Here is a 16,299-nt window from a genome sequence, read left to right on the forward strand (position 1 = left end):
ATTGTATTTGACTCCTTATTTCCACCTTGCGACTTGTGCCATCATTTCTAGATATGAGAAATATTTTCAAATTATAATTATTTAATTTCTTTGTTCCTCTTACTCCTCATTCCAGCAACTAACAAAGTATAGGTTGCTGTTTTCTTGTATTGAATTTATAGGCTAGGACAGGTTGTACAATGCGTCCTGCCTTCCTCCATATTATATTGTGTAGCTATAGTGTTTTGAGCACCTCATGCTTTATTTGTCAAAAGAAGGAAATTGGTGTAGTAGAGTACTCCAGTTTTTTGCATGCTTATCTAGCGCTACTCACCACTCACTCCCATCACCCAAAAAAGATATGAGCGACCAAGTGATCTCTGCTGAATTTCTTCCGCGTGCAGTGAGGGTCGCAGAAACCGGTGATACGTGTAGCAGGACTCTAAAGAAACTAAAAAAACCATTTATTTCTTAATACATCTGTTACGTTCATTAGATTTACTTATCTATTAGTCATCCATGCATGTGCTGATCAGATCAGATAGGTTATCTGGGCGGGCAACATAGAAGTGGGCTGCTGTAGCATAATTCAATTCAATTAGGCCCAGTGTGGCAGTATCCTCTTGTTTATTTTCACTTTCTTTTTTCCAATACAAATTTGTTAGATGGGGAGATTGGACGGACATACTCGATTAGCCAACTGATTGCGACAATTCTGTGCTCCCGAGTCTTCACCATCAGTACTACTACTACTACCTAACCTAACTCCGTGCCAACCAAGGCTCCAAATCTATCGATCCAATTGCCTACCTAACTCGATAAAAGTTCATGTTGAATTGTACTTGGTCATTTTAGTAGCACAATCAAGTGCAGGACAGATCTTTCCTGCGCCTGTCTTGCTATTCGCAGGCGGTTGTTGCCAACATCTCTTGGCATTGAATCGAGGCACATGTAGCTTCTACTTCCATGGACGACTCCGTCAGTAACCGGCCAAACGACGGGGCTGCTCCTTCTCCCATATTCCAAGAGCCTAACCCCCTGTTCTGTTCTTCGTCTTAAAATTAAAGTTCAGTTTAATCTAACAGTTTTTTGTTTTTGTTTTTGTCCTTACTATAGTCAAAGTAAGTTGCATGGTCTACTGCCTCAAAGAAGACCTTGTGGGTCGGTTTCCCACTCTCTGCCCACTAGTTTCAGGCTTTTCTGCTGGTGAGACCGCGTTCGCGAGAGACTGTCTTCCCCTTTCCAGGCTCTGTAAACGCCAAGGTACTCGTATGCTCTTGTGATCCTCCATGCAACTTGTAATTTCCAAGATCCTTGCTCGCCTTCTGTCCTTGCATCTTGTTTGCATCAGCCGCTGCAATCTATTTCTTTCTCTTTATAAGCTTTCGCTCTGTCTAGAATCTTGTTTGCATCAGCGCCATAGGCGATTCTTGGCTAGGCGACAGTAGCGCGAGTCCACAGCAGCCCGTGAGCATGTCAGATGGCCTGCTTCGCTTACCACAGTCCACAGCAGCAGGGGACGTGAGAAGCTAGCTATGCTAGGTCAGGAATCCATGGATCGCATGATCACAGTTGGTTCTCCAGCAGTCCGTCCGCCCATTTCCAGTTCCACAGAGAAGACGCCAACACAAACACTTTCCCCAACTCCTGCCTCTTTGCAGCTTGGGCTCCCAAGTCTTCGGCCTTTCCGGTGCAAGTGCAAAGTCCGGTGGTGGCAACACGCGGCTTCCACATGTCCATGCCTCCCCCCCCCCCCCCCCCCACTTTTCTCTCAATTGCATGTGTCAGCTGTTGAATTAGAAAAAGATGATACAAATTAGAATTTTCTTCCTCCAGTCGGGATCTGGACGACTGGCGTAGTGTGGTTCGATCAGAAAAAGTGGTAACGCACTAGTTCTGGCTATTTGCTTGTGACGACTACACTCAAATATCCTTTGACGGCTGAAATTCCTTTGGAGGCTAGTAGAAATTTTGCAGGAAAAACATGATTCACGAATGTCCCATTTCTAAAAGATTGTTCAGTTTCAACAATGTAATTTTGTAATCCCACAAATAAGTACCGCTTCATGTTGATAACATCCCTTGCAATTCCTAGCAGAGGAAGCTACTTTACAAGAAAATCCAACAGCTTTCTATTCAGGAAAATCCAAGATTCCCTTTTTTTATTGATAATCCAACAGCTTACTATGTATCTAGCTTTGTTTTCCCTTGATAGAAAGAAAATACGTCTTTCGCTGTAGCAATCACTCAGCCACTTCCATCTTCTCCACTCCATTCCATTCCCGCAGCTTACAGCAAGTCCCTCACAAGTGTACTACTACTGCTCCTGCTGCTAATCACATGCAATTCGGCAACGCCATTACTGCTGCCTTTCAGCTAGCAGTATGCATTTTCTATATATACACACACAGGCTTGCACGATGCTGGGTTTCGTGGCTCACCTCTCATGCATGCGCCTGTCTGCCTGAAGCTGCTGCAAGAACCTTTTGCCGTGCTGCATGGGACCTCCGCGGGCGGCCGGCGTTGATGCCACCGCCGGCGTCAAGGTCAAGGTCAGCGACCGATATGTGAGTGCTCTTCTGCCAGCCTGCATCAACTGTTGATTGAATGTAACAGGATTGCTTGACCGATCCTTTTGAGACATGTGGATGTCGAGATGTGTTGATCTGTGTGTGACGTGCATGCGCAGGTTGAGATAAAAAATGGCATCCTTGGTAAGTAGTTAGTGGTTAATTTAGGATAATTGCTATTAAAATTTGACATAGGCTCATTAAGTTAAAACTTGACACACTGTGTATAGTAGAATGGGTTTGCATGGGCATGCATTGTATTTTCGTTTTCGCTCAGAATTCTATTTCTATTGTGTGTTCTTTTAGAATATGATAACTTTATGTTGACCGTGACTTTGTTAACATTAAGTTGTTTAGAGCTATGTCCGAGAATAAGAGAAGGCGAAGTGGATGGAAATACTCTTCTGCTGTAGCCAGTCAGCCACTTCATCTTCTCCACTCAGTCACTAGTGTACCGACCGGCCAACCACCACAAATTAAAGACGCGGACGAGACCGCCATTGCCGCCCTTCTCCTCTTCTCCTTGGCTTCGACTCAACTCCACGCACGTTTGCTTGCTTTCCAAACCAAGGGACAACCGCCCATCTAAGCAGCGCCACATCGCATCCTCTCCCCGACTGCAGCGAGCAGCAACTAGTTTCCGGAAGACGGCCAAGTGATTGATTGATCTGTCCATCATCCCATGGGGAAACTTGGGTACTACTGCTACTACCGGTACCACTACACCTCACATGCATCCATGGGCGACGCCGGCCATTACTGCTACCTTTCAGCCAGCCACTTCCTATATATACGCACACACTTGCACGGTGCTGGTTTCGTGGCTCGCCTCTCGTGCCTAGCTGAGCTGCAGGGACCTCGTGCCGTGCTGCATGGGACCGCCGGCCGGCGTCAAGGTCAAGGTCAGCGACCGATACGTAAGTGCTCTTACTGCCAGCCAACCGGCCTGCATCAACCAATTAATTTAGGGCATTTACAAATACCTTCCTGTCTTTTATTTTTTATAAGGATATCACTCGAATAGTAGTTTTAATAGTATTTTTTGTAATTTTTTAATAGTAAGCTTGTAATAATACCAGGAGTAATGATATCTTTACAATTATCTTATTAATTTATTATTCTGTAGCTTGGGGGTTACTTCGTGATTGCCTTATCCGTGTGAATGTGGGTGTAACAGGATTTCAATTTCCTTTTACAATTTTTCATTCACCGGCAAAAAGACCGACATTTGAGAAATTTTGTCGAAATTTTGATTATTTTTCGTGCTATGTGGGTCCTACATGTTAATAAAACAAATTCTGAAATTAGATATTTCTTTCCCCTCTAAAACTCACGAAATTTCACAGAAATTTTAATCCGTGGGTGTAACGTTACATGCATGCGCAGGTTGAGATAAACAATGGCATCTTCGAGCTGACGCTGTCGAATCCGGACGGGAGTGTGACCGGCGTGCGGTACAACGGTGTGGATAATCTCATGGAGATAGGAAACAAGGAAGACAACAGAGGGTATCGATTTTTTTACTAGTGCTTTATTCTTCTTATCTTTTGCTATGTTTCGTCAAGAGCAAGAAATCAGTGCTCTTGGGTGGTTTTGGCACAATTACAAATGTGCACTTGTTCTTCAGTTAATTTGTTAACTCTGCAGCTACCAGCTTTTTTTTTTTTTTTTTTTTTTTTGCATTGTGACTGAAGTGATAATCAAAAACCATATTGATTTTACTTTACATGCACATGGATGCTGGAACTGAGGTGTGAACAGTAATGTTAGTGTGATACTGAATGCCCTCTGTCAGGTATTGGGACATCGTTTGGAATCCACCGGGAGAGAGAACTGGAATCTTTGATGTGTAAGATATCTTAATTCACAATTCATACTTCATTACTGCCTCCATGTGAAGAGAAAGCCCTGAAATGGAACATTCTTGTGCAGGATCAAAGGCACAGAGTTCCGCATCATATACCACGACGAAAGCCAGGCTGAGGTCTCCTTCACAAGAACATGGGATCCTTCCCTTGAAGGCAAAGCTGTCCCCTTGAACATTGATAAGAGGTGGCTCATGTACAAACATAACAATTTAGCTCTTCTCATCAGCTCATTGCATTGAGAGAAAAAGAAAGAGAACATGTTTAACAGAGCAAAATATTTCTCTACAGGTTCATCATCCTCCGGGGTTCCTCAGGATTCTACACCTACGGAATCTATGAGCATAAAGAAGGGTGGCCTGATTTTGGGCTGGAAGAGACAAGGGTGGCTTTCAAGCTTCGGAAAGACAAGTAGGCCTAGTTATCTGATGTTTTTCGCAGTTAGCTGAAATTTGCTGTGCACTGAATCTATGCTTTCGGTGCCATTGCAGGTTCCACTACATGGCACTGGCTGACAACAGGCAGAGAATTATGCCGATGCCTGATGACCGATTGCCGCCCCGAGGCCAGCAATTAGCATACCCTGAGGCTGTCCTCCTTGTGGATCCAATCAATCCTGACCTCAGAGGGGAGGTAAGCTGACGGCCTGACAAAGATAACTAATGTTGGTTAGCCATGGTAAAGATCTGATTTCATGCTGAATCTGAACATTGGTGATATACAATGTCTGTCAAGGTCGACGACAAATACCAGTACTCGTGCGAAGACCAGTACAACAATGTCCATGGATGGGTATCGTTTGATCCTCCAATCGGCTTTTGGCAGATAACTCCGAGCGACGAGTCCCGAACAGGAGGACCCCTGAAGCAGAATTTGACCTCTCATGTTGGCCCCACTATGCTAGCTGTAAGTTCAGGCATTGTGATGACCTGAAATCCACAAAGTGACTGAAACTGAGCTCAGATTATTTGATGACATGCAATTAGTTCTTCTGAATGCTTTATTTCATCCGATTACAGATGTTTCTTAGTGCACATTATGCCGGGGGTGACCTTTCGCCCAAGTTCACGGATGGAGAATATTGGAAAAAAGTCCACGGACCGGTCTTCATGTATCTTAATTCCAGTTGGGACGGAAGTGACCCAACTATGCTATGGGAGGATGCAAAAGTTCAGGTGATAACAATTCAGACTACATAAGTGCTTAAGGATATACAAATATATTGGATGGGAAAACTCTCCGATTCTCAGTTACGGGGGAGTGGCTACTGGCTGGTTATCTTTTCTGCATCTTATGAGTACTACAGAACTGTGGAAGTAACTTTGGTACTTGCTTTTCTTTATGATTTCCCTTGTGTAACCAGATGATGATTGAGAAAGAAAGCTGGCCATATGTTTTTGCACTTTCAGAGGATTTTCAGAAGACTGAGCAAAGAGGTTGCGTCTCTGGCAGATTACTAGTTCGAGACAGGTATGGAGTACTGCCACTTCGCAGTTTTCAGCAACTAGTTTAAGATTATAGTAGCTTAGGAATTTTCACATACCCCTGATATGCAGTTAAATTCCATTACATCTCTTACTAACCATCACGTCATTTAGGTATATAGATGATCAGGACCTTTATGCCTCAGGAGCCTATGTAGGCTTGGCCCTACCAGGAGAAGCTGGATCCTGGCAAAGAGAGTGCAAGGTTGGTTAGCCTGCCATGTACATTCCCTGTTTCTGTTCACAGAATGAGTTGCATTGTATTCTTTAGGCTATGCAGTTTATTCTCACACGCTGCATTTCCACAGGGATACCAATTCTGGTGTAGAGCAGATGTAGATGGGAGCTTCTACATCAGGAACATCGTAACTGGGAACTACAACCTGTATGCGTGGGTTCCGGGTTTTATAGGGGACTACAAATTAGATGCTACACTAACCATAGCTTCAGGTAAGCATCTTAACTTGGCTGGCATACATTCCTCTTGCAACTTTTTGTGGTGTCGTGAACCTTGGTATTCAATACCGATATGCAGGGGATGATATTTATCTTGGTGACCTTGTTTATGAACCGCCAAGAGACGGTCCGACAATTTGGGAGATTGGAGTACCTGACCGCTCCGCTGCTGAGTTTTATGTTCCAGACCCTAACCCCAACTATGTCAATAGATTGTACATCGACCATCCTGATAGGTGAACTGAAAATGGCTCAGTTTAAAGCATCTACCAATCATCGTTTCTCGTCCTATAGTCTTCTCAATTCTCACCGGTCATTGCAGATTTAGGCAATATGGACTTTGGGAACGATATGCAGAACTATACCCAGACGGTGATCTGGTATACACGATCGACCAAAGCGACTATAGCACTGATTGGTTCTATGCTCAAGTAAACAGGTGATATTTCTTATTTCTTTCAGATAAAACTGTTTGTGGAGAGCTACATGAATTGCTTCTCTAACATATGTAATTACCCCCACTGCAGAAGAACTGATCAAAACACTTACCAACCAACCACATGGCAGATCAAGTTCAATCTTGACAGTGTCAGTCCTAATAGCACCTACAAGTTCAGAGTGGCACTCGCGTCTTCTACGCTTGCCGAGTTACAGGTTCTTTCGAAAGAAAGAAAAAAAGATCTTGCCTTTTCCTATCTGCATCCCAGTTTTTTCTTGTCAAATGTCATCACTGGAAATAGCTCCTGCATGATCAATGTTCTTGCGCAGGTTTTCTTCAACGATCAGGACAAGGGTGTTCCTCACTTCACCACCGGGCTGATCGGCAGGGACAACGCGATAGCGAGGCACGGGATCCATGGGCTCTACTGGCTGTTCAACATTGATGTGGGTAGTGCCTGGCTTGTCCAAGGTCTGAACACCATCTACCTGAAGCAGGCCAGGAGCACGAGCCCGTTTCAGGGGTTGATGTATGACTACTTGCGTTTGGAGGGACCGTGTGGCTGCTAATGTACTGTATTATACAACAACTAGCTGAATGGTCCGTGCAATCATGGGCGGGCACAAGTAAGGGCATGGGTGTATATATATATACACTCAAAAAAAATTGTAAATAAATAAATACATATCAAATTTGTTTGAGGAATTATCACCAAGTGTATTAATTATTGATGAGAGCAGTATATGTATTTATATGCTACAATCAAACCTAGCGAGTTTTGTTAGTGATCCATTGCATGTAGCAGTTACGACGCGTCTTACGGTAGAAGTAAATGCCTGGAGACTTGGTGAAATGGTGAGCGTGATCATGTAGTCAGTTGAGGATATGCATGATGAGTCGGTGAAGCACACATGCAATAGTTGAGGACGTGCCAGATGACTCGGTGAGGCATATAATAATTGAGGATGTGCCGAAAGGCTTAGGCAGCACCAGCTGGTACTGAGTTAGTTGCACTAATAATATTTTCCTTAGTTCCCTAGACATTTGCCTTTTTCTCACTACAATAAGCACAGCTCCCAGTGGCCCAAGCAGCCAAGTCCAACGCGGCCACACGCAACGGCCCAAGCCCAACGGGCTAATCGTTAGCGCCTAATAGTGGATGGCCAACATCCAATCGGTCAATCCCCAATTTTCCAAATGTGCAATGACATCCCGATGGCCCAACACCTAAACGCACGCACGAGATGGATGACGATGGCACCGGGCACAAGCATGAGCGCAACGGGGAGGGGATATGCCAGTGTGGCAGAGCACTGCCACAACAGCGTGACTATGGTAGCACAAAATTTTTAGCTATGTATATGAGAAACCAAGTTGAAATATGTTTTGGTTTATTTGTGATGAGTGATTGACATTGGTATTTATTTGGCTTGATGATCTTCGGTTTTTCATGAGCTTTGATGTGATTTGAATTGATTTGGGATTTCATTTGAGCATATTGATTATGGACTAACTGGATTGAAGTTGGAGATATGCGTTTTCTTGTCTCATGATGTGCAGATGATGGATGCAACTTGGCGATCGACAGCGGGATGATCGGGGTCAAGCAAAGTACTTGGTGCCGGACGATCAAGGAGGCCAGACGGAGTCAAGGGTGATTCAAGCTGAACACGTGGAGGTCAAGTAAAGTATGGCAGACAGATGGAGATGGTGTGTTGACAAAGTCAAACGAAGGGGATGCCGGTACAAGTGACAAGGCGGCCCGAGGGATCGAGGGTGGGAGAGACTTGCCGGCGGTCAGGATCACATGACGGAGTACACGCGTCGACATCAAAGCGCTTGCTTAAGGTGTAAGCAAGGCGACGAGTCATGCTTTGAGAAGCGTGCAAGCGGTTTCGCGGTTTGGCCTCAAAACTGTGGAAGGACTAGAGGAGTACGTTGTACTATCACGAAGCTTGCGTCAAGACGAAGCTAAGTCATGAAGGCGCCGCGACCATCCAATGAATGAAGAAGAAAATGGACCAAAATACCCTCGGTGGTAAGTAGGAGTGTACAACAAGAGAGGGGTATTTTGGGAAAAAGCTAGGAAACTTAGGGATCAAGTTTTCTAGGCTATAAATAGAGGGATAGGGCTATGAGAGAGTTTGAACCAGCCACTTGAGAACCCTTGTGCCACCTATTTGAGAGCTTAGAGCTAAAATTATAGAAAAGAGAAGGATAAATACTTAGCCTATGTAATATGTGAGAGTTTTGAGAGATAAATATTTGTAACCCACCCAAAGTAGGCTGACCTATTTGAGTAATGATATTTATGTTTTTGCAGATGCTTGAATTCCCCTCCTTCTAGTTTCCCTCTATTGGTTCCTTTACAAGTTTGCAAGTTTTTCGATTTCCGATTTTGATTTTCGTTTTGGTTTTTGGGCTGAAATTTCAGCACCTTGTGAGGTCATTCTTCTTGTTTCTAGAGGCATAAAATTCATATACACACGCTTATGTGATGGGGTCTTGAATTATCTTGCCTCTAGACAATCAATATGGAGAGTTTCGTTGCTTGGTGTTCATCTTTCCTTGTTTCATTGCAAGTTGTGATCTTTTGATGCTAAGACATATGGATTGATCTTAAATGGAACATATGGTTCATATACCATCCGTGGAGTAATATTGCATCGATTTTCTCTTGTTAAAACTTCTCTCTATTTTTGCTTCCACTTGAGTTTTGAGGTGCGTTGGGTGATCCAAATAGAAGAAGGTCATCAATTTCGCAAGAAATTTATTGAGGCGCCTATGCACCCCCCTCCAGTTGCCAATCTTGTCCCTACAGTATATCTATTGTCAGAATGTTGTGCTCATCACTGCGTGCAATTGCGCGGATAGATGTAAAAATACAACTGTATTCGTTGTATAACTCGAATGCCTATGATTGAAAAATACAGCATGATAGGCATTGGAGTTATATAGCTAACGCTGATTGAGTTTTCTCATTTAGCCTCGTAGTTGTGCCTTACCTAGTTTATGTTCGTTCCTAGTAGAGAAGCAATGTAGCTAGTGCAGCTATGTATTTATGTATGATTCGGCTATATCCATCCACTAATACGTACTAGTTTTTGTTCTTATTTTAGCGAATGTGCAAGGTGCACGGTGGTAAGGCTCCAAGGGAGGAGCCGAACTGGCAGGGGTTCGAGCCCCGTCTCGCACATCCTATATATAGAGGCCTCTGATAAAGGCCAAGTAAGGTGGGCCCTTGTCTAAAAAAATGTGTCCTTCATGTCTTACCTGTTACACCCGGTTTGAAATCAAACCGAATGTAAATTACATGTATGCCAAAATCAAGTTACATACACATAGTGACATCATAAGTGAGTTACATACATAATATTCATTATTACAGCATTACTTTATTACATCAATGACCCAAGAGCCTAAAAAAAATTACAAAGCAGCGAAAAAGCTCAACACAGCGCCCGACTCCACAAGCAATCGACCGAAAAGTCACCTGCCTAAAACTCGGCTCCATCTTCTGGGAAATCCTCGTAGTCTTTTCCTTCTGAGCAGCAACAAGATTATGGGAGACAGAGCAAATGTGAGTATATGGAATACTCGACAAGTGTGGGAAAATATGGCATACGGGCCAAAAATCAAGACAGGCTTAACTCAAGGGTTTATTTGCATAAGTACCATTTTTGTAGTAAAACAGTTATAAAGGTAACCTATTTACTAGGTGAAATATTATTTAAACCCGAGCCAAGGTTCCAACTACTTTGCTCCACAACCAAGGTTACAACCACCTCTAAACAAAGCTAACTCGAATCACAGTTCCCACCACTGCGATCCACCAGATCCAACATAAAACCAACCTAGATTCCACCTGACTAATCATGTGAGAAGTCCATGCCGCTCATGACCGTGAAAACTGTTGATATATCAGTTTTCACTCTGCAGAGATCGTACACTTTACCCACAAGACGTGTCTTCTTGTTTGCCTAGTACCTGCTAGCCGACAGGTGACTCTTACACACTTCTAAGGTGTGCGCTAGGAATCCACTGTAAAGTTTTTCCAACGTCTCTCTCAGCACATGTTGACCCATTAAGGTTCCATCGCCGAGGGAGTACACCCTCCACTCCAGAAGCCCCCTCTTGCGTCTTGCGGTTCCATAAAGTACACCTGTAGCAAACATGCCCTTAGGGAAATTGTAGCAGTGCTTTTAGGATATGTATGTGATTTTGGTAATTAATATCAACATAGTCAATGGGACTAACATGTTTATCAAGTATATACTTTAGTAAGTCTCATGGATATAATACATGAAGAAGCCATCGCAACCGGGACAAAGATTGATTGAATTGGAGAAGTCCCAGGAAAAATAACTTCATCGAATGGTCTGGTGTTCAATATAGTGTACACGTCGGAGTATTTCTTAGCTCAGAGGAGAAAAAGAAGAAGAGTACACCGGATGGTCCAGTGCTTAGAAAGTGTGCACACCGGAGCATTTTCCAGGAGAAGTTCATATCTTCAGAAGAAATGTTTGAACTCACTAGATGGTCCGGTGTTTAGAAGAAGAATACACAGGAGGATTTACTGGAGGATTTTCTAGAAGATTCCTAGAGGTGTGAGAAGTTGTACACACCGGATGGTCCGATGATCAGAGAGTTATACACACTGAACAAATGAACAGTTAGAAGTGGCTCGGTCAGGCTCAAGTCTACACACCGGAGATGGTCCGATGATGGAGTTGAAGATTACACCGGAATATCTGGTGTTCACAAATGGGTTTAAGTAGAGGTCCAACGGTTAGTTTGTACTGCTGTACACACCGGATGGTCCGGTGTTGGTACTGCTATTGACACCGGATCATCCAGTGTTCACAGTTTGTTGGAGCCGTTGGAGTAATGGCTATAAATACTCCCCTTCACTCAACCATTTGAGTGTGCTGGAGTCCAAAGAAGCTCATATACACCTGAGAAGACATCCAAGCCACTAAAGTGCTTAAAGTGATCATTCAAGGCAATTAAGAACAATATTAGAGAGTGATTAGTGTTAATAGGCCAATAGAGAGTTGTTTCTAAATGTTGCTGCCTAGAGAGTGGATCAAGGAGCGATTCTATATTGTACCAAGTGGTACGCTGGTACCTTAGAGTCTTGATGACTCGCTGGCATTGTGAGCCTTGGTGGCTCATGCTTGTTGACCCTCCAACTTAGTGTGGAGTGGCAGAAAAACGCTTGTAAGGGGATGTGAAGACCCTTGCCTTGGTGACTCAAGCTCTGAATTGAAGACGACAACAAGTGAACAGAAGAGAGGCTTGTGGTGAGGCCTTGCCTTGGTAGCTTGGTGGCTCAACCTACTTAAGGCCTTTCCTTGGTGGCTTGGTGGCTCAACCTACTTGAGGTCTTGCCTCGGTAGCTTGGTGGCTTAACCTACTTGAGGCCTTACCTTGGTGGCTTGGCTCAAGAGCTGTGATCGGAAGAGTCTTGACGACCAGGAGCATATCCTTGGTGGAGTTCCAATATGGATTAGGGGTGACGTTTATGCCATTGATACAATGTGATAAAAATCTCTTGTCCCGAGTTTGCGCTCTCTACCTTATTTACGTTTCCGTATTTACATACTTGCAATATATCTTAGCATGTTTACCTTCCTAGAATAGTTTGCTAGGGCAGGCTATAGGTTGCAAACCTTTTTAATGGTAGAGTAGATACACTAGATAAACCTAGAGCACATTTAAATAGAAATTGATATAGGTTTATCTTGTGAAGTTTTTAGAGCTATTTAGTTCTAAGTGTCCTAATTCACCCCCTCTTAGGACGTCATCGATCCCTACAACACCCTTCCATCCCCGTACCACCAAATGATCTTCACTATGATGAAAGAATAACGAATTACTCGACTAAGCTCATCCCATACCAGGCTTGTGGCTGTACTATTTTCATGGGTGATCGCTCCATGAACCAATCCTTAATATGATCTGGGCAAGACCAGTATCAACCAACACAGGATTCACATTATTAAGCAAAACATCATTTGCCTATGCTACCCATGAGTAAGCGACACTAAGCACTTTCTACCCAAAACATGATAACCATTCTACGACTACAAGAAAAATAAGGAAAAACTAGTAAACCTTAACCATGGGATATCATGGTTGACAAGCATGCAATTTGCAAAACAAAACTTTGTAAAATAGGCGCAAGATGTTCAAGGACACTTACCTTCTCCATTGAATTGCTCGAAATCCCTGAAGTCTTGATCCTGGATGTTCTCGAACGCCTTTGGGGCAAATTCCTCTACACGCGAACAAACAAGCCACACTAAGAACAAACACTAAACGAAGCAAACATATTAAACAAACTCTAAAACAAGCTAGAGCATGATTTTTGGAAGATTTGGGTGCAAGAACCTCCCAAATCGAAGCAACGACGCGAAAACTACAACTAAATGAATTATTAAATGACAAAAAATGACAAAAGTTATTTTTCTGGAATTAAACCTAATTTTTAAAAGGCCTAAAACATTTATTTAAAATTTTCTAGAATTATTTAATAGCATAAATCTGATTTAAACAATTTTATAGAATTTATTTACATTTTTCTAGAAATAAAATTAATTTTATATGCAACAAAACATATTAAAAGCATCTATTTTATCAAAGAAACATTTTTATTTTTAGAATTAATCAATATTTTTAAACCATTTTCCAAATTAAAACATTTATTCTAATTTTTTCAATAATTTATACTATAAAAACATTAAATAACATTTACAGAAATAAAAACAGAGCTTAAAACATTTATCTAAATTAATTTCTATTTTCTGGATGCCACGTAGGACAAAAACACCTATGTGGCACGCTGACACGGACACTGACTAGGCCAAAGGCTAATTAAATCACATGCATAAGTTCACAATCGGAAGGCTGAGATCAACTAACGCAAAAGGGCATCTAAACTTCTAATCCTAGCCACACGAACGCGATTGAACAGTGGAGGATCGGTCTACCTCAGCTCCGGGGCGGGAAGACGTCGACAACGAGTGGGCGTGGCGGAAGATGGCCGGAGAAGGGCAGAGATGTCGCTGCGGCACTCAGGAGACGGTGGTGAATGGTGGAGAAGCTCTAGCTGGTGACGACGAACACGTTTGAGGTTGTTGCAGGCTTCAAGATGGCTAGGAGGGGCGCGACATCGGTGGTCTTCAATGGCGGAAGCTCGGCGACGATGGGAGCTTGTCTATGGCGGCGAAATTCGACGGCAAATGTTCTTGGACGTCGACATGCGGATGGAGGACGTGGGCAAAGGCTCAGACGGTGTCGGGGCGGTGTGAAATGGCACAGCGACTGCGGCGGGGTGCGTAAGAAGTCCAGCGATGACGCAAAGGAGCTCTGGTGGCGCAAACTCGACAGGAGTTGGGGTGTTGGACGTGGTGGAGCAAAAGGAGGCTTGGCTAAAGGTCTGATTTGGGTTTTATAGAGGGGAAAGTTGGATTGAATCGACTAGTGGGGGGGGTCTTAACGCGGCGGTGAGAAATTGGGTTCTATTTCCTTTCTCCCGTTCACTTTCCTTCGTGAAATTGATCTGGCGTGATGGCCTTCTTCATTGCAGCGTCGGTTACCAAAGAAATCGTGGCCTCCTTCCATTACTTGGGCACGGGGATGACGAGATTCAAATAGGCGGGTGCTCATAGAGATGGAAAGAAGGGATTTAGGAGGGAGGGGAACGAGATGACAAGCGGGACCCACATGGCAGAGAGAACAGAGAGAGATTAGAGGGGAGAGAGAAAACGGGCGTGACATTACCTTTCTCTACATTTTAAGTTTGTAACATTTGCCTCAGCGAGAGAGCTATAGAAAATGATCACAGTATCAGAGCAGTGGATAAGCAAACATAAAAAGTCTTTACTGTTTTGCTACTCATGGATCGACGAAAAATGAGAAAAATTTCAGTCACCCAAACTCACGTCTTCGGGCGATAGCACCCGCCAACAGCGAGGTACAACAAGATTAGGGTTCGAGGTTTTCTAATTTCTAGTTTATTGTAATTTATTCTTCCAAAGATCTTTTGAGCTATTGGACAAGATGTAAGAACAAATATCCACGTCTCTCTCAATCCCAAAAACTAAATCTATATGGCATCTCTCTCAATCCCAAACCCTAAATCTAAATCACGTCATGACTCCTAGTCACCACAGTTTTTATTGCACTCCGATGAGCACCTACCTACCTCACTTTTGGCCTCTGCTGCCACATCTATCGATGCCGCTTTCAGTGTCAGAACCAACCGGCCAACCCCTATCGTTTCCCTCGTCTGCCGCACGCCCAATGGTTTTCTTCACCAACTCTAACGAGAGGAACTTCAAGACACGTGCCATGTTGCTTTCTTCAATCTTAATAAAACAATGTCTCTGTCCCGCCCACTGCCTACCACCTCTTGTGATCCTGAGGCTGGTGGCGTCCTGATGCCACTAGTTTCTAAAATTTTGTACGGTGATTTTTATTTTCAATCCTCATATCCTTATTGTTTTCTGGGATTTTAGGGCACCTCTATTGCTGGGAAATTGGTAAGTGGAAATAATTGGGGTGGTCATTGTTTGAAATATCGACCTCCCCTGCTACAAGTTTCTCTTTTTAGTTTCTCCCGCTAGTGATTGATTTCGAATCTGAAATTTTGTACGATAGTTCTTCCCTCTACTCCAAATGTTTGAGATTTTTTCTGGGATTTTTACGAGTCCATGTCGCTAGAAAACAGGGCATCACCGTGGTCAGAGTGATGTTCTCCGATCCAGCCTGACAAATCATCATTAAAGAACGGTATCAAAGTTGTACAAATTTCTTTCGACAAGGACTATGAATGAACTCAACAAGAAATTAAAGGTATTAAAGCCTGAACTTTTGAAAGGTTTTTGTGTGCATCTCCATGATCTTTTTGGATTTTTTGCACATCTGTGTCCTAGATGCAAATTGGGGTCACCCGGCCGTGGTCATAGTTTGGTTCTCCCACCGCACCACCACCTGAAAGCAACAATATATTTTTGTCAGTTGTCACTTATGTGCAGCTCCTGAGTACTTATTTGATTTCTTTTTTTTCCCTTGGTGGCGTGTTACATTCTAATCTTCATGTCCCTCCTTATCAACTCTGAACAAAACATGTCATGCATATCTAGGGATTAGTGATATCTTAAAAAGAGATTAATTAGGATACTTAAAATTAATTGACTCTAAAACTTTACAAGATAAGTCTATATCAATTTCTATCTAAATATGCTCTAAATTTATCTAGTGTATCTATTCTACCATTCAAAAGGTTTGCAACTTATAATCAATCCTAGCAAACTGCTCTAGGAATGTAAATATACAAAGGTAAGTTACAAGTATATAAATGCGGAAACATAAAGATGATTGAGAGACCAAACTCAACACAAGGGATTTTTATCCTGTGATATCGATAGTATAAATATCACCCTTAGTTCACGTTAGAGCAGCCACCAAGACTATTGCTCCCGGATGGCACCCGGTCACGA

The 16,299-nt window shown here is 43.1% G+C and overlaps 1 protein-coding gene across 4 annotated transcripts; it reads left to right on the forward strand.

Annotated features, from left to right (window-relative positions):
* The first annotated feature begins 769 nt into the window (after positions 1–769).
* LOC133895775 (rhamnogalacturonate lyase B-like) lies at positions 770–7,506 on the forward strand. 4 transcript variants are annotated; one of them, XM_062336280.1, is made up of 16 exons: positions 774–1,242; positions 2,450–2,546; positions 3,936–4,057; positions 4,345–4,398; positions 4,482–4,601; positions 4,706–4,825; positions 4,906–5,047; positions 5,150–5,320; positions 5,434–5,589; positions 5,778–5,884; positions 6,013–6,103; positions 6,207–6,348; positions 6,434–6,590; positions 6,677–6,793; positions 6,882–7,008; positions 7,123–7,499. In XM_062336280.1, the coding sequence occupies exons 2-16, from the start codon at positions 2,478–2,480 to the stop codon at positions 7,360–7,362; spliced, it is 1,935 nt and encodes a 644-aa protein (XP_062192264.1). In that variant the 5' UTR covers positions 774–1,242; positions 2,450–2,477; the 3' UTR covers positions 7,363–7,499. The 4 variants fall into 4 exon arrangements, with proteins under 4 accessions (XP_062192262.1, XP_062192261.1, XP_062192265.1 ...); XM_062336278.1 differs by having other exon boundaries at positions 770–1,242; positions 5,240–5,320; positions 6,882–7,506; XM_062336277.1 differs by having other exon boundaries at positions 772–1,242; positions 6,882–7,503.
* The last annotated feature ends 8,793 nt before the right edge of the window (positions 7,507–16,299 follow it).

Source organism: Phragmites australis, chromosome 16 (genome assembly GCF_958298935.1).
Source record: "Phragmites australis chromosome 16, lpPhrAust1.1, whole genome shotgun sequence".
In the NCBI taxonomy this organism is placed as follows: Eukaryota; Viridiplantae; Streptophyta; class Magnoliopsida; order Poales; family Poaceae; genus Phragmites; species Phragmites australis.

What these genes read in the sequence shown, in the direction of transcription:
- LOC133895775 (XM_062336277.1), top strand. Translation starts at nt 2,478, where the DNA reads ATGGGACCTCCGCGGGCGGCCGGCGTTGATGCCACCGCCGGCGTCAAG. An exon ending in TTCAAGCTTCGGAAAGACAA is followed by an intron (nt 4,826 to 4,905) that starts GTAGGCCTAGTT and finishes GTGCCATTGCAG; the next exon opens with GTTCCACTACATGGCACTGG. An exon ending in GGGAGGATGCAAAAGTTCAG is followed by an intron (nt 5,590 to 5,777) that starts GTGATAACAATT and finishes TTGTGTAACCAG; the next exon opens with ATGATGATTGAGAAAGAAAG.